Source organism: Eulemur rufifrons, chromosome 5 (genome assembly GCF_041146395.1).
Source record: "Eulemur rufifrons isolate Redbay chromosome 5, OSU_ERuf_1, whole genome shotgun sequence".
In the NCBI taxonomy this organism is placed as follows: domain Eukaryota; kingdom Metazoa; phylum Chordata; class Mammalia; order Primates; family Lemuridae; genus Eulemur; species Eulemur rufifrons.
Genome location: NC_090987.1, coordinates 48,897,501 through 48,919,220, shown reverse-complemented (window position 1 = coordinate 48,919,220; position 21,720 = coordinate 48,897,501). Strand labels below are relative to the sequence as shown.

General features: G+C 39.3%; 1 protein-coding gene across 2 annotated transcripts in view; it reads right to left on the bottom strand.

The window, feature by feature from the left end:
* The window catches only part of PTPRM (protein tyrosine phosphatase receptor type M), a 762,555-nt gene that overhangs the window by 473,603 nt on the left and 267,232 nt on the right, over positions 1-21,720 (bottom strand). For both annotated transcript variants that reach the window (XM_069468544.1, XM_069468545.1), the window contains exons 3-4: positions 19,593-19,864; positions 4,160-4,238 (exon numbers count right to left, since the gene is read on the bottom strand). In XM_069468544.1, coding sequence (XP_069324645.1) covers positions 4,160-4,238; positions 19,593-19,864 — 351 coding nt within the window. The remainder of the gene's footprint in view (positions 1-4,159; positions 4,239-19,592; positions 19,865-21,720) is intronic.

The following is a 21,720-nucleotide window of genomic DNA, read 5'->3' as shown; positions in this document are numbered from 1 at the left end:
AAAGGTAAACATAGAATTACAATGTGACCCAGCAATTCCACTCCTAAGTATACAGCCAAGAGAACTGAAAACAAATTTCTACACAAAAACCTGTACATAAATGTTAACAGCAGCATTATTCACAATATCCAAGGGTGAAAACAACCCGAATGTCCATCAACTGATGAATAATTAAATAAAATGTATATATCCATACAATGGAATATTACTTGACTTTAAAAGGGCATGAGGTATTGATAAATGCTACAACATGGATACACTTTGATATATTATGCTAAGTGAAAGAAACCAGACACAAAGACCATTTACTACATGATTGCATTTAAATGAAATCTGTAGAACAAGCAAATCTATAGAGACAGAAAGTAAATTAATGATTGCCTAGGGCTGAGATTAGGGGCCAGAGAAATGGAGAGTGACCATTAACAGGTATAGGGTGTATCTTGGGGGGAGGGGTTAAAAATGTTTTAAAATTAATTACAGTGTTAGTTCCACAACTCTGTGAATATATTAGAAACCACTGAATTATACCTTTTAAATGGGTAAATTGTATGACAGGTGAATTATATCTCAATAAACCTGTTAAAATTCTATTGGGATTATAAGATATAAAAATATGTAACAGCACCACAAGGGAATAATAGAAATACCCATATACGCAAAGCTCACAATGTATTTAGAAACAGGAGACATTATGAAGTTGATAAAATGCTTCTTCAGTTTTTCCTACCAGGAATATTGAACCAAATTCAAAATATATTTTTAGCATGCAGACCAAATACAAGAATTATCTGTGTTTATTAGAAGTGGTCTTAAGCTAGAGAGCTGCTGAATCTGCACAGCCATCTCCACATTTCAAGCTGATCCTGCATCTTATTGTCACTACATTAAAATCAACTTTATGAGCAACTGTATACTTGTATCAGAACAGCTACTATTAAAAAATGTTGTAATGCTTACTCATAAACCCATATGAATCCAAATAGGAGCCTTTACAGTGAAGTAAATGAGATTCAGCAATTCCGCATCCATTCGGAAAGCATAGTTTTAGAAATGAAATATTTATGCTCCTTTAGGATTTAAATTTAATGAGCATCAAAATTTCAGAATAATTGATTATTATTAAGCAATCTTGTTAGGAAATCTCATAAAATATTACCCATAAAGCTTTCCATTTTAAGACCAAACTATTGCCTTCCTTAAAATCTTTATTTGCATGTTTCCCCCATAAACTTAGAGATTCAGGAAAAAATAACTACAGAAGGGCTATCATCAAAACCATTTAAGGCTTACAGTTCAAAATGCTGTTGTACTATACATCACCTTGATACAGAGCCTGATTTGCAATTCTGTGCCTCCTAACAGCAGTTCGCAAAGCCAATTAGGTATTAGCACAGGTATTCTCCAAAGGAGAGCACATAAACACCGTTTGTATGGCTATAGGAAGCTGGCTCCTAAGGGAAGAATGAAACTGCAGGAGACACATTTTAGGAGTGGTCTGATAGAAGGGTAAGTCTTTATGACTTTGCTGAACACAGCGACTGAAATCCAGTGGAATGGAAGGGGCTACCTTTTAGGAGCTATTATGTTGGCCAGTAGCCAGATGCAGAAGAAAGAACCGAGAATACTTAACAGGAAGCCCTGTACAATCTTGGCTGCCCCACCACACCTGCGCCCAGTGCAACATCTGCCTTACATTTGAAATCTGCTCTGAGAAACAGGTAGATAGCATATGTCAACAGAGCGCTCAGAACTTGGTAGGGATGCAGTATTATTGGCTCTTATTTTTTAACCTCCTAGTAAGAGGTGGATCAGAGGCCATGGACATTAGTGTGCACTAGATGATCCTGTGGCACTTGTCTAGCCAGAGGCAGGTCCTCTGAGAATTTGGCCAAGTTCCAACTCAGGTAATTGTATTCTGCTTCCTAAATTTGCCTTGCTGTTTCAATTAGGTACAGCCTTGATCATTTTCCTGCCTTTTCAGGAAAGGAAGAGGGGGTAGAAATTCTTCTTGAATGCCCCATTCTTGCTGATACAGAAAAAAAGGTAAATGTAATGATACAAAAGTAACATCTGCCTTAGTAACAAACGAGATGATTGCTGTGAGTTAACTTCCATGTTTGCCAAGCTTTAGAACACCAAATAAAGATATCAGAGAGCAAAACTCCTTTAGATAGAATTAGACAACTGTGTCATGACACCCCCCCCCCATCAGATAACAACCACATAGGTCTTCTCTATAACTACAAAGAGTGACCTAATGATCTATTCAAATCCAAGCAAGTAAAAGCTGAGACATTCCTGCAAGTGTTTATATTTCTAATACTGTAGATATAACCATGCTCTCATTACGTGGGTAGGAGCCATCAGCAGAGATCCATGAATGTATCCATCCATACTGTGTGAAGTAGCCAGTTTCTCTTTAATGCTAGAGATCCCAAAAATAAAGCAGGCTGCCATCCCTCAGATGGCCAAAAATTTAAAGTCTGACAATATCAATTTTGGGCAAAGATATAGGAAAAATAAAACTATCATGCAGTGCTGGTGGGAATATAAACTGGTTCAGACACTTTTCATAGCAATTTGGCAGCATCTAATAAAACTAAAAATGTGTCTACCCTACATCCCAGCAATTCAACTTCTAAGAATATACTCCTCTGAGGTTCTCACATATTGTACCAAGAGGCACATCCACGAATGTTCACTGCAGCAATGTTTTTATAGAGGAAAACTAGGGGGAACACACTAAATGCTCATAAAAGAAAGTTTAAAATGCAGTATATTCATATGATAGAATATCATAGATTGATCTAAAAAATGTAGTACTAAGTGGAGAAAAAAAAAACAAGAGAAATGTATACAGTTTGATACCGTCCATTAGAATATATGAAAGGCAAACCTTACTCTTTTGCTTTTATGAATACACAGTGATCGTGGGAAACATAGCACACATGTACACACACAGGCATTGGCAGTATTTGACTGTTTAGCACCTTATATTTCTTGGTAAAATCAAGGCCTAGTTACCATGAAAGAGCAGAAAAGCCAACACCTTGCTTCCCAAGATCACTCCAAGTGCTAGAAGGAAATGAACACACAATCTAATAATGGCTTGCCCACCATGACAATCCCTCCTGGGGCTTTGCACTGAAGAACAAAGATGCAAAGGCCCAGAGTCAGTGAAGAATGTCCAGCCACAGGAGGCTAGGGTCAGCTTGCAGGGTAAGGCAGGCAGAGGCATGGCACCAGCTCCCCATGTCCTCGTGGCTGGCTCTCCTGCCACAGTGGTCACTGTGGTCTGCCAGCATAGCCTCACTTTGGGGACCTGCTCATTATCTGCGCCTAGATCACCGGTATTCTCAGGGATTCTACTAGCCATCCAATTCTCTTTCAACAGAATGCCTTTTCAGCTTAAAGCAGCTACAGTCTGCTGCTGCGGCATGTGGACTAGAGACTCTACAGATGGAGGTACAACGAGCTTACCACTGTGGCGGCCCCCAGGGTGGTGGCAAGAAACAGGGCCAGCAATCTGTACTATTTATTTAAGCACAAAGGTTCACATACCAATCTGACAAACTATTAAGAGTTGTTTGTTCTGGATATTAAATAAGCGTGCATTTATCACCCATTGTACTTTTTAAAAGTACTGATTTTTAAAAGAGGAAGAAAAGGCCATTTCTAGGTCCCCAGGTAGTTTAGATAGGTGTCCTATATTTGACAGATCCTATCCCTGTTTGGGGCTGTGTTGCTTGAAACTATGTGATCACTGATAAGGAACTGTGCCAAAAATATACTGGATTTAGAACAAAATGTACAAATTCTCAATATTTAACCTTGTGCTACTATAGAAAAGTGAAATCCAAAGATCATGGCAAAGAATAAACAGGCTCTTTTCTAAGCATGTCTGAGCATACCAAAAAATTCCTTTATTTCTCTTTCCTCATTTTCATTTTAAGATACTTAGATACATACAAACCATGGCATTTCCAAATGAAATACAGGTTTTTGGATTTCTGGATGGCAAACCAACACATGAGATTTTTCAGGGAACTCTCTTGGCAGGATGACTTCTCCCCAGGTTTTAGTCCCTTCTCTTAACCTTTAATATAAATATGCCCCCAAAGATGTACTCGCACATTTAAAAGTAGAGACAACTTACTGCATGGATGTCCTAACACCTTCACTTCATCAATAGCGAGGTAGCCTTGGTGTCCAGAAGTTATCACTTCAAAAACCACCTGGAAAAATGAGAAAGATTTACATTATTCACTCATTCTGTTAGACTTTTACCAAATATCTCCCATATAAAAGACACAGAGTTTGACTCATTCATTCATTCATGTGCCTAACATCCACTAGTCAATGGTCCAGGTTCTAGAGGACAAAGATAGATAAATAAGGCCCCACTCCAGTCTGCAGGGAGGTCAGTGCATAGTGGGTGAGTTGGACAGCACCTGTCTCAAGGACTCACCTGGGAAGGCAGAGGGGGGCTGTGGCTGACAGTGGATATTTATAAGACAGAGACTTGGAGTCATGTACCGGGGGCTGGAGATAGAGCGGGGAGCAAAGTATCAAGGTCATTAAGATCACAGAACTTAAATTCTGGAGAGAAGACAATCAAATGATCACACAAACATAATATTGTAATAATGATTCACCCAAATCAGAGGGTGGGCAATTACCCTGAGAAAACCTACAATGAAAGGGTACTTTGTAAGGCTAGTGGGGAGCAACAGGTACACTGTGCGAAAGGCAAGGAAGTGCAGAGAGGGAGGACCAGGCAGAGACGGCAGCATGTTGGTGAGTAAACTACCCGGATGGGAGCTGGGGGCATGCAGGCAGAAGAGTGTTTGTGGCCTCATGTCCAGGAGTTTCAGAAAATGGAAAGGATTCCCTACGCAGCGGCACAGTCAGGTTTGTGAGAGACGCTGAGTGTGAGAGAAATCTAAGGACTTTATAATATTTTATTGTATGGAAAATACATCCCCCATACACACATTTAGGTTTTCTTCTCTCAAGGGGCAATGTTAAGATTTAGGTAACAATTCTGAAGGGGGCTCTCTGACTAGATGGAAACGTGTGGGGTCCTGGGTTTTACACAACTAGAAAACAAAATACAGTAAGTGTTTGAAAGAAAAGTACAGACGACCTGAAGGCCTCCAGTGAGGGGGTGAGATGTGAGCTAACAGCTGAAGGGTGAGAATGAGCTGAGAGTGTGAAGAGGGTAATGCCCATTCCAGGGCGTGTGTGAGGGCCCTGAGGTGGGTGTGGCCATGGAGAGGAAGAGGAGAATCGGGACCTGAGGCGGTACAGGTGAGCTGTGGCCAGGTAAGACTCCGCTTGCAGGGCAGAGAGACCAGGAAAGATGCCCTATTAACAACACAGAGAAGAGACTGAGCTAACTGAAATGCAGATGGCAGAGGAATGAATTAAAGGAAGTATGGTATAAAAATTTTCACATTGCTGAAATCAAGACGGCATTAGCAATTCCTTTATCACTGGAAAAGCAAGACAGGAGGAAAAGGGCAATATTCCTTAAGGTTCTAAGAATGATGGACTTTTCTGAGATAAGGGAGCCACTTCATAGAAACTGAGGCTAAAAAAAGAAGAACCAGTAAGAGGGCAATCAATTTTCTTAACTTGACTAATTGCCTAAAGGTGTCAGCTGTCAGGCTATTAAAGATTCATATGAAAATTATTTTAACTTCCATTTATACACAAAAAGAAACCATATTACCAGGGGGACCATGACTCATAATATAATAGGAAGACCGTAAGTCTTAAAACACAACCCAGCAATTGTACCCTTAGAGATTTATCCCAGAGAAATGAAAAGTTTCATTCATATAAAAACCTGCACACAAATGTTTATAGACGCTTTATTCATAACAGCCAAACAACGGAACCCAGATATCCTTCACCTGGTAACTGCTTAAAAGCACTGAGGTCCATCTATACCATGGATTACTACTCAGCAATAAAAAGCACCCAACTATTGATGTACCCAACAATTTGAATGAAGCTCCAGAGAATTATGCTGAGTGAAAAAAGCCAATCCCAAAAGATTACATACTCTATGATTCCATTTATAACATTATGTAACATTTATGTACATATATGTGACATTTTGTAATGCCACGATATTAGAAATGGAGGACAGACTAGTGGTTGCTAAGGGTTAGGGAGGAAGGAAGACGGGGCAGGAGGGAGACGGGTTTGCTTACAAAAGGACAATCTCAATGATCCTTGTGTTGTTGGAACTGTTCAGCGTCTTCACTGCGGTGGTGGATACACAAACCTACTCAGGTTAAGAAACCACACAGAACTAAAACACATGTGTGCATGAGTATAAGTAAAACTGGGGAAATGTGAATAAGTTCTGTAGATTGTAACAATGTCAATATCCTGGTTGTGATATCATACTATAGTTTTGCAAAATGTTACCATTTGGGGAAACTGGGTAACATGGACATAGGAACATCCCTATTATTCTTTACTACTGCATGTAACTCTACAATTTTTTCCATAAAAATTTCAATTTATAAAAGTAATTATAAATTTACCATTTACTAAGCACATGCTGCATGCGCTATAAAGATATTACTCCTTCATACAAAAATTCCTCAAGGATTGCGTATTTCAAAAAATGAAAAGCTTCAGATACAAAGTAAATGTCAATAAAATAGAACAAGTCTAGTGTAGATACAATCTTTAAACTCAATCTTTCTCACTCTAAATATGTCTTTGCTTCTACACATTGCCCCAGCAAAAACTTAAATCTTAGGGACTGCATCATTTACGTTTATGCGATGGATGCAAAACTGGAGGAAGCACTTGGCGGAGTCCAACATGGAAAAAGCTCAGGCTTCCTAGACCACAGGTATAAGAAGTCATCCCAGAAACTCTTCCGAGGCTAACAACACTGTGCCACAATGCTATCACAATAAAATATAAAACACACATGGGAGAGAAGAGGCACAATAGAAAAACAAAAATGACATTAAACTTGGTCTCATTCATAAGCTTAATATATTTTGTTCACTGACAATACAAGACAAAGGAAGAAATACATGGATATTCCTGCAATGGGACCCTGCTAATTTATCTCTCTACTACTAAAGCCTATAAGAGGACAATGGGGAGTACAAAAAGAAGATGGATATTGAGAGCAAGTATAGGAAAAAGCATCCAGAGGCCCTCAAAACAGGGCCCCCGGTTAACAGTCCTAAGGGGGAACAGCAACAGCTGGCACTGCAGGAATCCGCAAGCTGCTCTGATACAATGGCCACTGCAGGGACAGCCAAGGGGTGGCTGCCGATGCCACTGCCACCAGCTACCCAAATGCACATCGCTCTGGTCATAAATTTTGAAAGCCAAACCCAAAATGTCCATCAGACCTTCCTACATTCCATCGGTCGTCTCTGCATTCCTCCCTTCCTCCCTCTTATTCATTCACTCATTTATCTCAATGCCCTACTGAGTGTCACCTCCCTTCCAGGCACTGTGATAAGCACTTGAAATATATCATGAACAGAACAAATAAAGATCCCTTTCCTCATCAAAACTGTCCATCTTCTTGTAGAAATTATGATTTACCTTATCAACTATAAGGGATGAAGCTTCTAATAAAAATAGGATTATCCTTATTCTTTGAAGGGATGCATTAATTTTTTAAATACAGTGTTTATACAAAACATGCTCATGTGTATCTGTTTTAAGTTGATCTGTATGTGTAAATTTAATCCCTAATATTTTATTTAAACTAATAGAGGGCCATGGCCCTTTCAAAGAAAAGGAGAATGAAAGGAAGGAAGCAAAGAAAATTATAGTCCTAGAAAAGCTACCTTAGCTTCTCTGAATCTGTTCTTTTCATCCATCAATGTCAAAGAATAAATGACCCTTAGGAGTTTTACACAAAAATTTCTTAGTCCTTTAGTCCAAATATTAATAAAATATTTACTACATGCTCTGGAGGATCTAAAAAAATTAGACAGTTTTATAAAATTTACGCTTTAATTAGAGAAAAAATAAGGAACACGAATGATGGAAGAACAGAACAAGACAACAATAAACAACAGCCAAATGACAGATTCAAACAATAAGGCGCCCATAGAAATGTGGCCCTTCTCTGCCACAGAACCATACTTCCTCCTGCCACACAAGCCAGGAAGCCTATGACACAACACAACCTTCAGTACAAAGTTGTGGCCTGCTGGTATCAACCATGGATGTCCCAGCAGGTATTTGTCCTTCATCCCTAATCGTACTACACCAGAGGCAAAGAGGCTCAGCTACAAGCCAACACCTTCCACATTTCCCAGCCGGATGACCTGTTAACAAGGCCACAACAACAGAATTAAACTCATGCTTTTCTCTGCAACTTTATTTGGTCCCCTTAGTCTTTTCTCCAACTAGAAAATCAAAGGGCAAAGAAAGACAGAATGTGATCATAAATACACTCAAAAAACAATGGCCTGCCCCTTTCAGTTAATTAGAAACTTTTGAAAGTAAGCATCTCAAAATTGGTAGGTTCCAGCACTGACCGACTTAGAGCTAATTGCAGAGATAAGAAGAGGAAAACCTCTTTTGTGGATATGTTTATGTGTGCATGTCTACACAATTAATATATAATGTGTAAATAAAAGTTTCTCATGTCACATATTTAAGTGTTTATACATAAGAAGGTTGATTCTGCATTATAAGATAGAAGCAATAACTTTAATGTTTCTTTAAAAATTGAAGCAAGTTTTTCAAAAAATCATTTTATAACTCTTAATAAACTCGTGACTTATGAATACAAGTTTTATTAGCTGCTTCATCAAGTTTACAATTCAGTATATAACACTTTCAATACATACCATAGTTATAAAGTAGCTATGATTTGTACTGAAAAGTTTCCTGTTTTGAAATAAATATGATTAAATGAAGATATCTGAATTCAGATGCTATATACAGAGCAGTCTTAGATTGACTACTAACTTTATTTTAAACACTGACCATTTAGAAATTTTTTCTCTTAATAACAAACAAGGGTTAAAACATGCGGCTCAAAAGATGAGGCCCATCTTAACCTGGTTTCTTAAAAACACATTTTAGAATTCCATTAAAGGTTTCGTTGTCATGAATTCATGCTATCTGGCAAGTTTTCCATCTTGTCTCCCTTTCAAGCCACTGCCCCTAGGATGAAGGCTTCAAAGCAAAAATAATATTTTTGTCTCTTTTTGTCAAATAAGGAACTACCTACTGAAGGAACTACTGATCCAGTGAAGTGTAACAAGTGTATGCAGAACCCAGTGGGAAGCAAAGGAATGTTTAAAAATGCCAGCATCCAGGTCCAAAAAGATTGAGGTCAGAGGAAACAGTAACATGAGAGCACCAATGGTACCATTGGAACAAGAGAAAAGAAAGGTGTAAGAAACTGATTTGGGGATGTGCCGTGTTTATTTTTATCAAACAGAACAGTATATTGAAAATCTTCTATATTAGATGTAAGGCTTGGGTTTTAGGGAGCCACACACTAAATCTTTTTTTTTTAAAAAGAATAATTAAGTAATCTAAAAAATATTTATTTATTTGTATACTTTCATGTCCCAGGTATATTTTGTATACATTATCTAATTTTCCCCAGTTAAACATACATGGTATGTCGTATTAACTCTCTTTTAGGGATGAGTAGGTTGACTCTGAATGGTTAAGTAATTTTTCTGAGGTCATACAGTACTTAAAGAGTTGGGTTGTAATCCTAGGTCTATCTGACTTCCAAGTCTGGACTCCTTTCATGTTACCAAATAGCCTCAACTAGCAAGTATGAGAGACTATATATGTATAAGATGCATATATACTTACACACACACACAAAATACATAACCATGTATATATACACCTACACATCTGTGCTTTAGTTTGTAGATATAGATGTTCTAAAATTTTTATTTCCAGATTTAAGGAAGGGATGGAGTAATCATCTATTTGACCTAGAAATATAGACGCAAAGAAGAACTATATGACAGAGTTTTAACATCAAGAGTTGGCAAACTACAACCTATGGGCCAAAGCTTTTCTACCACCTGCTTTTGTATTCCTCACAAGCTAAAGAAGTTTTTTTATAGTTTTCACCACTAAGAAAAAAATAAAAGAAGAAGAATATTTTGTGATACATGAGAATTATACAAAATTCAATTTTCAATGCCTATGAGTAAAGTTTTATTGAAACCCAGCCATGCTCATTCATTTACGCATTGGCTACGGTGACTTTCTTACAACAGCAGCAGAGCTAAGTATTATAGTTGCCACAGAGAGCATCTGGCCTGGAAAGCTTGAAATATTTACTACATAGCCTCCTGTTTTTAGAGAAAACTTTCCTGCTTGGCTCACCAATACAATGTCATTACTCTGGTTAACAAGAAAGCATGTGTCAAAAGCAATACTTTATCACAGCCAAATACAATATGCCTTACACTCCATTTGGGAGCCTCATATTCCAGCAATGGCAGAGAGAAGACCCTCCCTCTGGCTTGACTTGTTTTCAATTATACTACATGTGTAGTATTTGAAATGCCCACATAAGCTTGTAATATCATTACAAAATGTTTTTAAATAATATATAATTATAATATACCAAAACAAAGCCATAAAAAACTCATTGCTTTGTAGACCCCCAAACACTGTGCAAAATAAAATGAAATAAAAATCAATTCATTTAGAAGTCAGATCTTCTATAAAGACATTGTACTACTGAGAACTTGTAGTAATTTAACGTTAAAATCTAACCCCTAGATCTCATCTGATCTTTTATTGTCTTTGTTGTTAGGTTTGGACTAAATGCTTTTGTTTATTTTCACCAAACACAGTTTGTTTTTTTTTTTAAAAAGTCTTTGCCTTCTAGCCCATCCTAAATTGTGATTATTTGCAAAGTTGTGTATCAGTATGCCAGAACTGCAAAGCTATCCTTTCTTATTTTTGAATAATTTTGTCACAACACAGAACAGAACTTCACTTTATGTCAGCTTTTTTTTTTTTTTTGGACTTAGCTTAACAGAAAATCGAGTCAGTCCTCATTATTCACAGATTCTGTATTTGTGAATTTGCCTACTCCTTAAAATGTATTTGTAACCCCCAAATCAATACTTGCAAAGCTGTCATGGTCATTTATGGACATGTGCAGAGCAGCAAAAATTTGAGTCACTCAAGGCACATGTTCCCAGGTGAGGTCAAACGAGGCAATGCTCTGTCTTCTTGTTTCAGCTTTCATATTATAAAAAAAGTATCCTTTATTGTGGTCTATTTAATGCTATGTTTTTCACATTTTTGTGCTTTTTATTGGTGATTTTGCTTTTTAAAATGGCCCCAAATGTAGTGCTTAAGTCTAGTGCTCCTAAGTGCAAGGAGGCTGCCATGAGTCTTAAACAGAAAATACGAGTGTTGGAGAAGCTCCTCCAGGCATGGATTATCGTGCTGCTGGCCATGGGGTCACTGTTAATGAATCAACAACATGAATCACATAAGGCATCTTTAAACAGACACACACATAAAACAAGGTTAGCTATTGAGCGGTTGACAAAAATTGTGACCAGAGGAACCTAACCCCTTATTTCCCATAGAAGCAAAGTCCAGTATTCATTAATTCAGCATTCTCTGTGACTTCATAGAACATGACTATAGAAAATAACTGAGAATCAACTCTATTAGTGTGTTTGGTTCACTCTGAATCCCCATTTCTATCAAAGTACTGTTTTGCTGATGGCTCCCAGATATTATTTGCAGCCATGGGATGTAAGAAAATATAGAATAGAGAGAATCAATATTCATTCAACCCCTCAACTAATAACATCTCAGGAGACAAGATGTTGTATCCCTATAGCCTTTGAAGACTCTGGGAGAAGCCATTTGCTCTCAGATAGGAAACTGCCAGCTAAACCACTGACTGGTGCTCTCATTTGCTCATGAAAAGCCATCCTGGATGCTGGCCTGTGAGAGGTTTGACATCAGGCAATCCTTTAGGCGCCTGCCAAACAGGAGATGGGGACGCAGTTTAACATTGCAGCATCTCTGATCCTCCCTGCTTCAGTGAAGAGCAAAATTAGCTTTCCTTGCTGCCACTTTTCCCTGCTATGTGTGAGCAAAGAAAAGGGATTTGCTTACCAACACAGACACCCGCCAAGGAAAATGTACTGGTGGAAGTCATTAGTCAACTCCCCAGAACAAAGGGGATTAAACGGTATATGTCTGTCCTCCCACACGTTACCTAGTAGATCCTTCAGGTCTTGATTTAAATAAAAAGCAAACTTGGGTCCTATCCTTTTACAAAAACTTGATGTTGTTTTTGTCAAATGAGTTAAATAAAAAAAAATATATGAAGAAAAGTGTCTAGAATATTAAAGAGCCAAAGCTAAGCCACAAAATATATCACATTGAAAAATCAGGAGCAAAATATTCCAGCATTTGTTTTTGTTGACGTGTTATCAGAAAATAAAATAAAAACCTACCCTTGGAAAAGTAATGGCACTCAAAGGACAGAAAAATTTGCAATGAAGCTAATTATTAGAGCTTGTCAGGCCTATTCTTAAATGACTTCACCTGTTCTTCCTAGGAATAAACATGACTTTCCTCACTTCTTTTGTTTCCCCTTCGTGTTTAGAAAAGAACGTGATAAGGTCACAGCTCACACACTCATTCTGTAAAACAGGATGTGGACAAAAGTTAAGGTAGAGGGGAAGAAAACCCCACAGCTTCGAAGTTATAAGGGGCAATGCTGATATGCAAGAAGCAGTAAACCACACAGAGATTCAGACGCTCAAGAATAGAAGAACTTGTCCTTGATAATCAAACAAGAAGTACAAGTTGAGAATGAAATTTAGAGATGTGGTAAGTTTTTAAAAATAAACAAAAATATGATCTTTGAGGACAAAAAGAATATCACACGAATTGTTCTACTTCCTAAATGCAGCTGTGTCAATATTAAAGTGACAACCTACTGTGTCCCCAGTGGTTTCTTAAAACATACTGTCTGTTTTAAGCGCAAAATGCAGAGTATGAGACAGCTGCTCAGACTAGCTTTCCGGCCCGCGCGAGAGTTGTATCTCACTGCCACATCAAATTCCCCACCTCGTCTAGAGGCATGAAGCAATTCACTTGTACGGCACTTGGAATAAGGGCCATAGTCAAGGAATTTATGGAGTCAAGGTATGCTCTATTTTCAATTGGTACATATCAGTATTTCCCAAGTGTACTTCAGGGAACACTAGACGCAAGAGCTACTCTGCAAAAGCCCAAACTGATGCCCAGACCCCAGCTGGGCACCCACACTTGCCACGTGTCCATTCTGGAGATTCAGAAACATACTCAGGCTCACGAATGGCCTGCAGAACAGAATCTGTCCAATTTTGCCTTCATCAGTTCTTCTTCCTCTTTGGTCAAATAATGCCTCCTAACATTCTCTGGATTTGTGGAACACAATCTGGAAAACACTCACCAATTCAGCTCTGAAACACAGTCTCTAAGCAGCATATGTACTTGGGCCTGCTGCCGCTTTATGTGGCTTCCTAGAAAATTAGTGGGCTGGATGCAAATACATGAAAAAAACAGGTGCTGGGGCAGTCGTGCAGGCAATGAAGGTTGGAGCTAAAAGTGAAGGGATGGGTAAGATCAAGTCACTCCTATTCCCTCAACTCCTCATTTGCCAGAAAAGATGTCAGACCTACAAAGGGCAAATCTTGGTTTTAGGCCCCCCTCCTCCACCACCTCCCCCAAAGTGCAAGCTCCTCTTTGTTCTTCTTGCACAAAAAATGTAGAGCTAGAATCCACTCAGCATCTCCTCCTGGGACTCTTTGGCATATCTAAGAAATTTGTTTTAACAAGGAGGCTCTAGGAAGCCAACGAGACTCTCATGTTTGATGACTTTATCCCCAAACCCCTCTTGGGCCTGCCCAGGCCCACCATCCCCACCCTTCATGGAGAGGCAGTGGGAGGGGGTTTGCAGGCTACCTGTGCATTCTTCTCTTTTCAAAGTGACATTTATATTAAAGGTCACTCCCTCCCCGGCTTCTGAGTGGACTCAGAATTGCTGTCTTCTGAAAGCAGAGAGAAAGGCCATGCGGGTGAGATTCTAGAGGCTTCTGTGGGTGCACACACAATTAGAACCCAGAGAAATCAGTCGTGGCTCCTTTGCTTCAGGGGTGTGGGGGTGGGAGAGGAGGAAAGAGGAGGGGTGGCAGAATCAAAGCCAAGTTCTTTTTTGTTTTTTATCAGCACAATAAAGCAAGAGGGTGAATGTGAGAGGAAAATATTATTCTTCCAATGGCAGGAAGTCCATGTCTAAATCAAAGGAAGCAGGTGCCCCGAGGAGGGCAGGTGGCCGGCACCTCCCTGCTGTTCCCAGCCACGGAAGGGCAGGTCTAAGCAGCAGCAATTAGGACAAACACTAATTAAGGAATTAAATGTCTGTTAATCGCCAAATACTTGACAATTTATGTTTTAACGAACAGTAATTAACCTGCAATAGCTGTATTCCGTGCAGGTTACCACTGTGATGTGTACCTGTGGAACACTATTCTACCACAGATAGTAAAAGCTACATAAAATGACTACCGTGGCAAGGACACTTTATTCTGCTAAGAAACTTTTCAAAATTCTACAAATGCCTAAATAAAGATAATGTTAGTGCTCGGGAAAGACTGTGAAAACAGGAGATGCCCAAGAAGACCTACTATGTTTATCAAAAATACACAGGGTAGTTGTTCTAGTTTGATTGAAAAGTTCCCAAATCCAACAACTGCACAGCTCTGATTCTGACCAAGATGAAATACGGCTCCATATTTTGCAGCCAAAACTATGTGAGAAATGGACATTCTTGGCAAAGGTCCAGGAGGCAAAGGGAAACAGGGACCCAAGGAGCCCAACACAGCACACTCGGTGCTCAAGAAGTAGTCAAACAAGTCCAGGGAAGGGTGATAACAGTTCTGGAATGTTCTGACAGAAAGAACTTGGTTCACTTTGCCTCACCCAGTGTTACACAAAAGGATTTGTTTCTGGAACCCCTTCTCATTTAACACCTTAGCAGGGAGAAGGCACTCAACTATTAACTGTTTCCATTTTTACTGTCTTCCATAAATCTTAGCAGTCTTAATAGTGGCTACACAAACCACCATCATCAACTGAGAGGCCAGCATGTCCCAAACAAGCTTTTTCTTCCATCCTCACACCCTGCACACTCATCACTTTCAGCCCCGTAACTGGGAACGGGAGGCTCATGATGTTTCAGCCGCCCACGCTTATCAGTGGGCAGGGCTCACTTCCGTGCAACCCAGAGCATATGTTCTTTGATGCTGCCCATTTTCACACAATTTATAAGAAATTCCTTAAAAAGCGTTCATTTATCCATCTTAACTCATATCAAAACTACTTACTAATGTAAAAAGAATAGAAATAAACTATTTTAATATACCAATATTTCAAGTACATGTTAACCTTACATTACTTTTTTAGATCTCTATAATGTATCTTGCAGCCTACATAATAATATAGAGGTGCTATCTGGGGAAGCTGCCTCCCTGCACCCTGACAGAGGATCCCTCGAGGGTACCACCTCCTTTAGAGACCCAGGCCCTATTATCTTGTCTTCAGCCTTTAGGCCCAGAAACAGCCTATCTGTATCCAAAGAATGCACCATTTGGATATTGATTCTTATACACTATGTTCACAAAAGAAAATGACACACACAAGCATGCATGTACACATAATACCAGAAAAATATTATTTTATATTTTACAACTACAAATATAGTAGTCACAAACCACAGTCACATCTTCAAGCCAGTACAGAACTCCTTGTAAAGAAATCTGTACGAGAAATCACATCCTAAGCAGATGGGCTCTTGCACGATTCCCATTTCTAAGAGCATCAGGATACAACAGCCGTCTCCTCGGTAAGGGTGCGCTGCCCCATGGGCTGAGGAGTGGATCTGCAGCCCCAGGAAACCCTCTCCTGGCAGAACCTGACAGCTTAACTGTTCTAGCTTCTTTTTTGCCCTGGGCATTTTTTAATGACCATCTCCAGTTATGCTGACACCTTAGGCTGGGGGTGGAAATAGGAAGTGGTATGTGTTTTCCTTCTACTTCACATCTGTTAATACAGCTTGTCCTTCTGATCCCAACTGGGAAACATCATTCAGGTCTTAGATGGTGATTTTAAGGCCTATGGCTCGGTGTCTGGGAAGTTTCCTGCTGACATCCCTCTCACAGAATCCACAATGTGCCATTTACTTAATAGCTCATGTTGCTATTAGGGTGATGACTTCAGTATGTTTATTACCCAGCACATAAAGGGGAAATGAGAGGAAAGTACTACCTTAGCTCTGCCTTTAAAATTTCAAAGGCTGATGCTGGGTTGGAGTGCTCGGGAATTAAATGAACACATGGTTTTTCAGCAGATCTCTACCTTTTACAGGTGTTGATCAGTAGGTTCTTAAAAACTTAGCAACATGGTATTAAAGAACCTCTACAAATCCACCTTTAAATTCAAGGTATGAAGCTAACCTAACGAATCAATCTGTGCTATGAACTGAATATTTGTGTGCCCCCCAAAATTCATACTGATACCCTAATCCTCCCCAATGTGATGGCATCAGGAGGTGAGGCCTTTGGGAGGTGATAAGGCCATGAGGGTGGAACCCTCATGATGGGATTAGAGCCCTTATACGACGCAGCATGAGAGAGCTTGCATTTCCAGCCTGCCCTCACCCGCCTCCACTTTACTCCACCCCACCCTCTACCCTGTGAGGACACAGCGAGAAGATGGCCATCTGCAAACCAGAAAAGGAGCTTTCACCAGAATGTGACTACGCTTGCAACCTGATCTCAGACTTCCCAAACTCAAGAAGTATGAGAAATAAGTGTCTGTTATTTAAGCCACCCAGTCTATGGTATTTTGTTACTGTAGCCCAGCAGACTAAGACACTAGTGAAGCAATAAACTTTAAAGTGAATCAAAAAAGCCATGAGAATACAGTTCTGACTGAATTTGGTAAATCATGCACCACTCAGTCATGTGTGAGAGATCACAGTGAAAAGTAGGGAGGCCTGGGGGTTAGGTTCAGAGGTTCACAACTGGGACGGCAAAACATTTTATCCAAAGGTGCTCAAGAAAGTAAGAATTCACTGAGAATGACAATGGTCTGATTTATAGGGCCATCCTACTTTCAATGTAGTTTGATGATTCCTTTATAAAGTCTGGTCTCTCAAGACTGTTTATAAATCAAACCATTCCTTTAATGCACTTAACTCTCTGAGCTAGGTAGGTAAAAGGCAAATAGAAATTCCAGATCTGACTGCCAATGTCATGCTAAATCAGTGCCTTGTGACTCTGGAGGCTGTGAAGGGTCTCAAGAGAGCTCACTCTAGAGGTTTTTTGTGGGCATGGATAAGGCCAAAGAGAACATCAGGGCAGCGAGGAGTAGAACACAGCTTCTAATCTTGTCCAGGAGTGTGTCCCACTGGCCCCACGCTGGTAGACACCTGGAGGCTGAGGAAGAGCCTAGAATTGGTCCCAGAGGGACACTGGAAACATTCCAGATCTCCATCTTCTCTAGTTTGGGAAGGTCTCCTCCAAAAGAATTTTTGTAATCACACTCAGCTTCTTAGCCTGGGACACCATACAGAAACCTTTTGAAGCCTAGCCCGGCCAAACCCCACTTCCCCTGCTTGCTTTTTAATTCTATGAAAGAGGAAACTCTGTCCCCAAGGCCATATTCTTCACTTAAACTACTGATTGGTTACTAGTACATTTATATAAAAAGAGGGTATTGGTTAAATGGAATGTTCTCCTTCTGGAGGAAAAACTAATTTTTACTCTTTTTTGTTTTATGAACAAAAACAGTACACATTTACTGGGGAAAATTGAGAATATGACAGATGGCAGAAAGAAAAAAATCTAATCACCTGTTATCCCACTAGCTACAGAGATACCAGTTTTTTATGTATTTATTTCAAAATATACTTTAGTCTTTATTATATATTTTTTAAATTTAAAAGTGGAATTTAACAAATTATTTATACCTGTTTTATCCATTTAATAACATAAGTTTAAATGCATTACTAAATTTTCTTCTATAACATTATTCTTAATGGATGCAAAACGAATTTTTGTTTTGAGGTAGCATAAATTAACAAAGCCTCTATTGTTGGAAATAATACTGTTTCTGATTTTTCTTTATTATAAATAAGCTGCTATAAATATCCTTGTAAATAATTATTTGCAATCACTCTCCATTATTTCTTTAGGATAAATTCCTAATAGTGGATTGCTAATTTAGACATATCTAAGTTTTTAACACTTTTAAAACTTATCGCCAAAGTGTACTGTAAAAGATCTTAACAATTTACATATGTTACTAACAGAGCTTTCACTACCTCTTTACTTCCATTCAAAAAAAATTTATTTATCACTCATCAAAGGCCAGAAATTGTTGTAGGTACATGGGTACAAAGGTAATTTAAGCAAGAAATTTATAGCCTATTTAGTCATCATTCCAAGGGTAGAGGAACTGGGATTGATGGATCTTAACTAATAAAACAGCAAACCTGCCGCATGGATTCCTGGATGCCATTCATGCCCATTCTGAAGAGAAACAGCCCTTGAAAGACCCAGTTTTCCCATCCCTGAGTCTAGCCAAGCACCTAAATCAAACATGGAAAATGATCTTAGACGCATGTTCCAGTTGGCTCCTTCCTGGGCCAAAGGAACTAAGAGAGAGAAAGGCAAAATACTACAATCCTCTTTGTGCCTCGTCTTAGCTGGAAAGTAACTGAGTATTCTCAATATCAAGCTATTTTTAAAAGGTTCTGTGGACAAAAGGCAAAAGCTCCTCAAACACCCACTGTCACTAATTTCCCACCTTTGATCCAAAGTCAGGATGCTCTAGTGTTCAGGCGTCCCCACAGAAGGGCAGTGACATCAGGATTACTTTTGCATCACTTCTTAACTGCCCCTGGCCTCTGTCCCTCAGCAACTTTAAATAGGAACTCAAAGTGGGTATTGTGGGTCTCAAAGATCCTCCAAAATAACAGGACGGGACTTGCAGCAGCCACTCCATGACAAGGACTCAGTCTGCATATGGTATTTTCTTCCCATTTCTTACGTGGGTGGAGGCAGAAACCTGCACTTCACCAGCTCATCTCCACAAGGGCTCATTTCTTAATGACTCATGTACTCCTGAGACCATTAGCAGAAGAAGGGACATTTTCTTTTAGCCTCGAGTGCTATGTCTCCCTGGGTCAGATACGGCTTACTTAATCTAGAAAGTAAAATGTCCTTGCAGAGAGCACTTCTTGCCCTGCTGCAGGTTACTGCTTTTATTTCCCTAACACAATATATGCTAGGCATACACAAATTTTGAATCATGTTTTTTTTTCTTTTTCTTTTTTTTACTAATTTCACAAAGCTTTAAGACACTCCTTATCAAATAATGTAGGTTTTTCTTACACTGGTATATAAAAAAATAACATTTTTTACACCCTCTCTGATTACTGATATAAGAAATTTATATTTTTAGAAATTAGAGGATGCTTCAAACCATGGAATGAGAAGAAAAGTGCATACCTGATAAAAGTTAGGCCAGAAAGTACTAATGGCCAGTTCTGCCCTGTTCCATGTACGTGTTGGGTCTCCAGATATGTTCCAGATAGGATTCCCCAAAGGCCCATTATTGACCTTCACGTAGACATTGAGTAGCCCAGGAGCAGAATTACTCTTGCTGGATACAAAATAGTGAAAATCGATGCAGTGCGTGTCATTCTCTTTAAGCTGGGGTAAGAGCAGGTGGGCTCTTTGCCCCTCAGATCTCCCCGAAGCATTCACCAGCATGAAGGATCCTGCAAAAACAAAATCAAAGTACAGTCACAACCCTAAACACCACTTTCTGGTCACCTCTGAAAAGCCACCATCGTTATGAGGGTTTGGCACTGCAATTCCACATTAGTTACTTAGGCTTAAACTGCCATTTCTCTCATACATTTCCTCCTCCTAACACCCCCAATGTGTTCTCAAGAGTCAGTGAATTCAACATACCCTGGGTGTAACTGTAATTAGTCTCCTAAATAACAAAAATGCAGCATAATGTTTACAGACCTGCCCTGATTAATCTGGTAGTCACCAGCCATATGTGGTGGTTATTTAAGTTAAAATGAACTAAAATTCCTCAATATTAAATATTCAGGACCTCAGTCACCCCAGCCACATTACAAGTACTCAGTAGCCACATATGAAGTGCTACCACATTGGGCAGCACCAATACAGAATGTCTCCATCCAACAGAAAGTTCTACCAGACAGAACTATCCTGTAACGGTACCACCACTTGGTAATCACTTGGTATAACCTAGAGAAAGACAACAAAGTAGTCTGGTTTATGAAACCTTAGCCCTGTGATGCTCCTTGTGGTCAATGCAATATGACCGTCTTGCAGTTGGGCACCAGTATCCCTTCCCATTTCTGGAACAACTGACTTCTCCTTGACAGTGGGGGTGTTTTCCCAACATGCAATCACTGCCCCAAGTGGAGGACGGTCACTCTCAGAAGTCTCCACGAGTTCCCTGTATCTTGACACCCACGGCACTAACCTACCCCTGAGTGCTGAAGAGTTTCCGGATGGAGGCAAGTTTTCTAGACACCCTGGCACTTGAGCCCTCCTCATGTCTAAGAGCAACAAAAACAGCAATTTTAAAAATTACATGAGTTTCATATTTCATATAAAAAAGATAAAAGCAAAATGTTCTATGGTAAAAGGGAAACAGGTTGTCATAAGTCCTTTTTAGAAAGGAACAAACGTACTGAAACTCTGAGGACGAAGTGCACCTACTCCAGGAGTAAAAGTACGGAAACAACACTATCCAGGTGAGGTTCCCTCATTGTGAATCACAATGTCCAAAGTGTGCTTACGTATGTTTGCGTTTACATACACTTTATTGTGTACCCCAAACTATCCATAAACGTACATACATAATGCTAGAATTTCTATCTTGTTTACATGCTGTGATTTCCTAAACTGCAAAACAGGAAGGCCACCTTTCCAAAAGAATTATTATAATGACCAAATAAAAACTACAAATGTAGATATCCTTTATAAATCAATAGGCTACTGTTAGACAATCGATATTATAGTATGTTTGCTTATGGCTGTTACCTTTACATTGTCCCTACATGAGGTGCGCTAGTGTTAACACCATTAAAGATAACCAGAAATTGGGTCACAGAGATTAGGAGGCATCTCATCCAGGTTTTAGGACGAGTTAGTGGCAAAACCAGAACTTTGAGCCTCTGAGTTTCCAGCCCATTACTCATTGTGCCACATTCCAATAACCCCATGTTTCTTCATGTGCCATTTGAACGTATGTGAGAAAAACAAACACTTCCATGACAGTGAAGGAAAATTATAGTAGCTATTTTAAAATAGAGCAATTTTTCAAGAGATGAATGTTATGCACCTGGAAATATAAAAGCCAAGCCACATGGGAAGGATTATCCATAAAACATACATTTTAGTAGTAAGAACTTTAAATCCAATTTAAGAAAGAGTTGGGGGCAGAGAAAGGAATAAGAGGAAAGAAAATATCACTGAAATAATTTGAGTTAGTTATTGTTTACAAAATGAAAACAAAAAAATTTAAAACATGCAGCATGGGCCAGCATGGCCCCACCACAAATCTAAAGCAAGTCATTGGTGTTTTTTG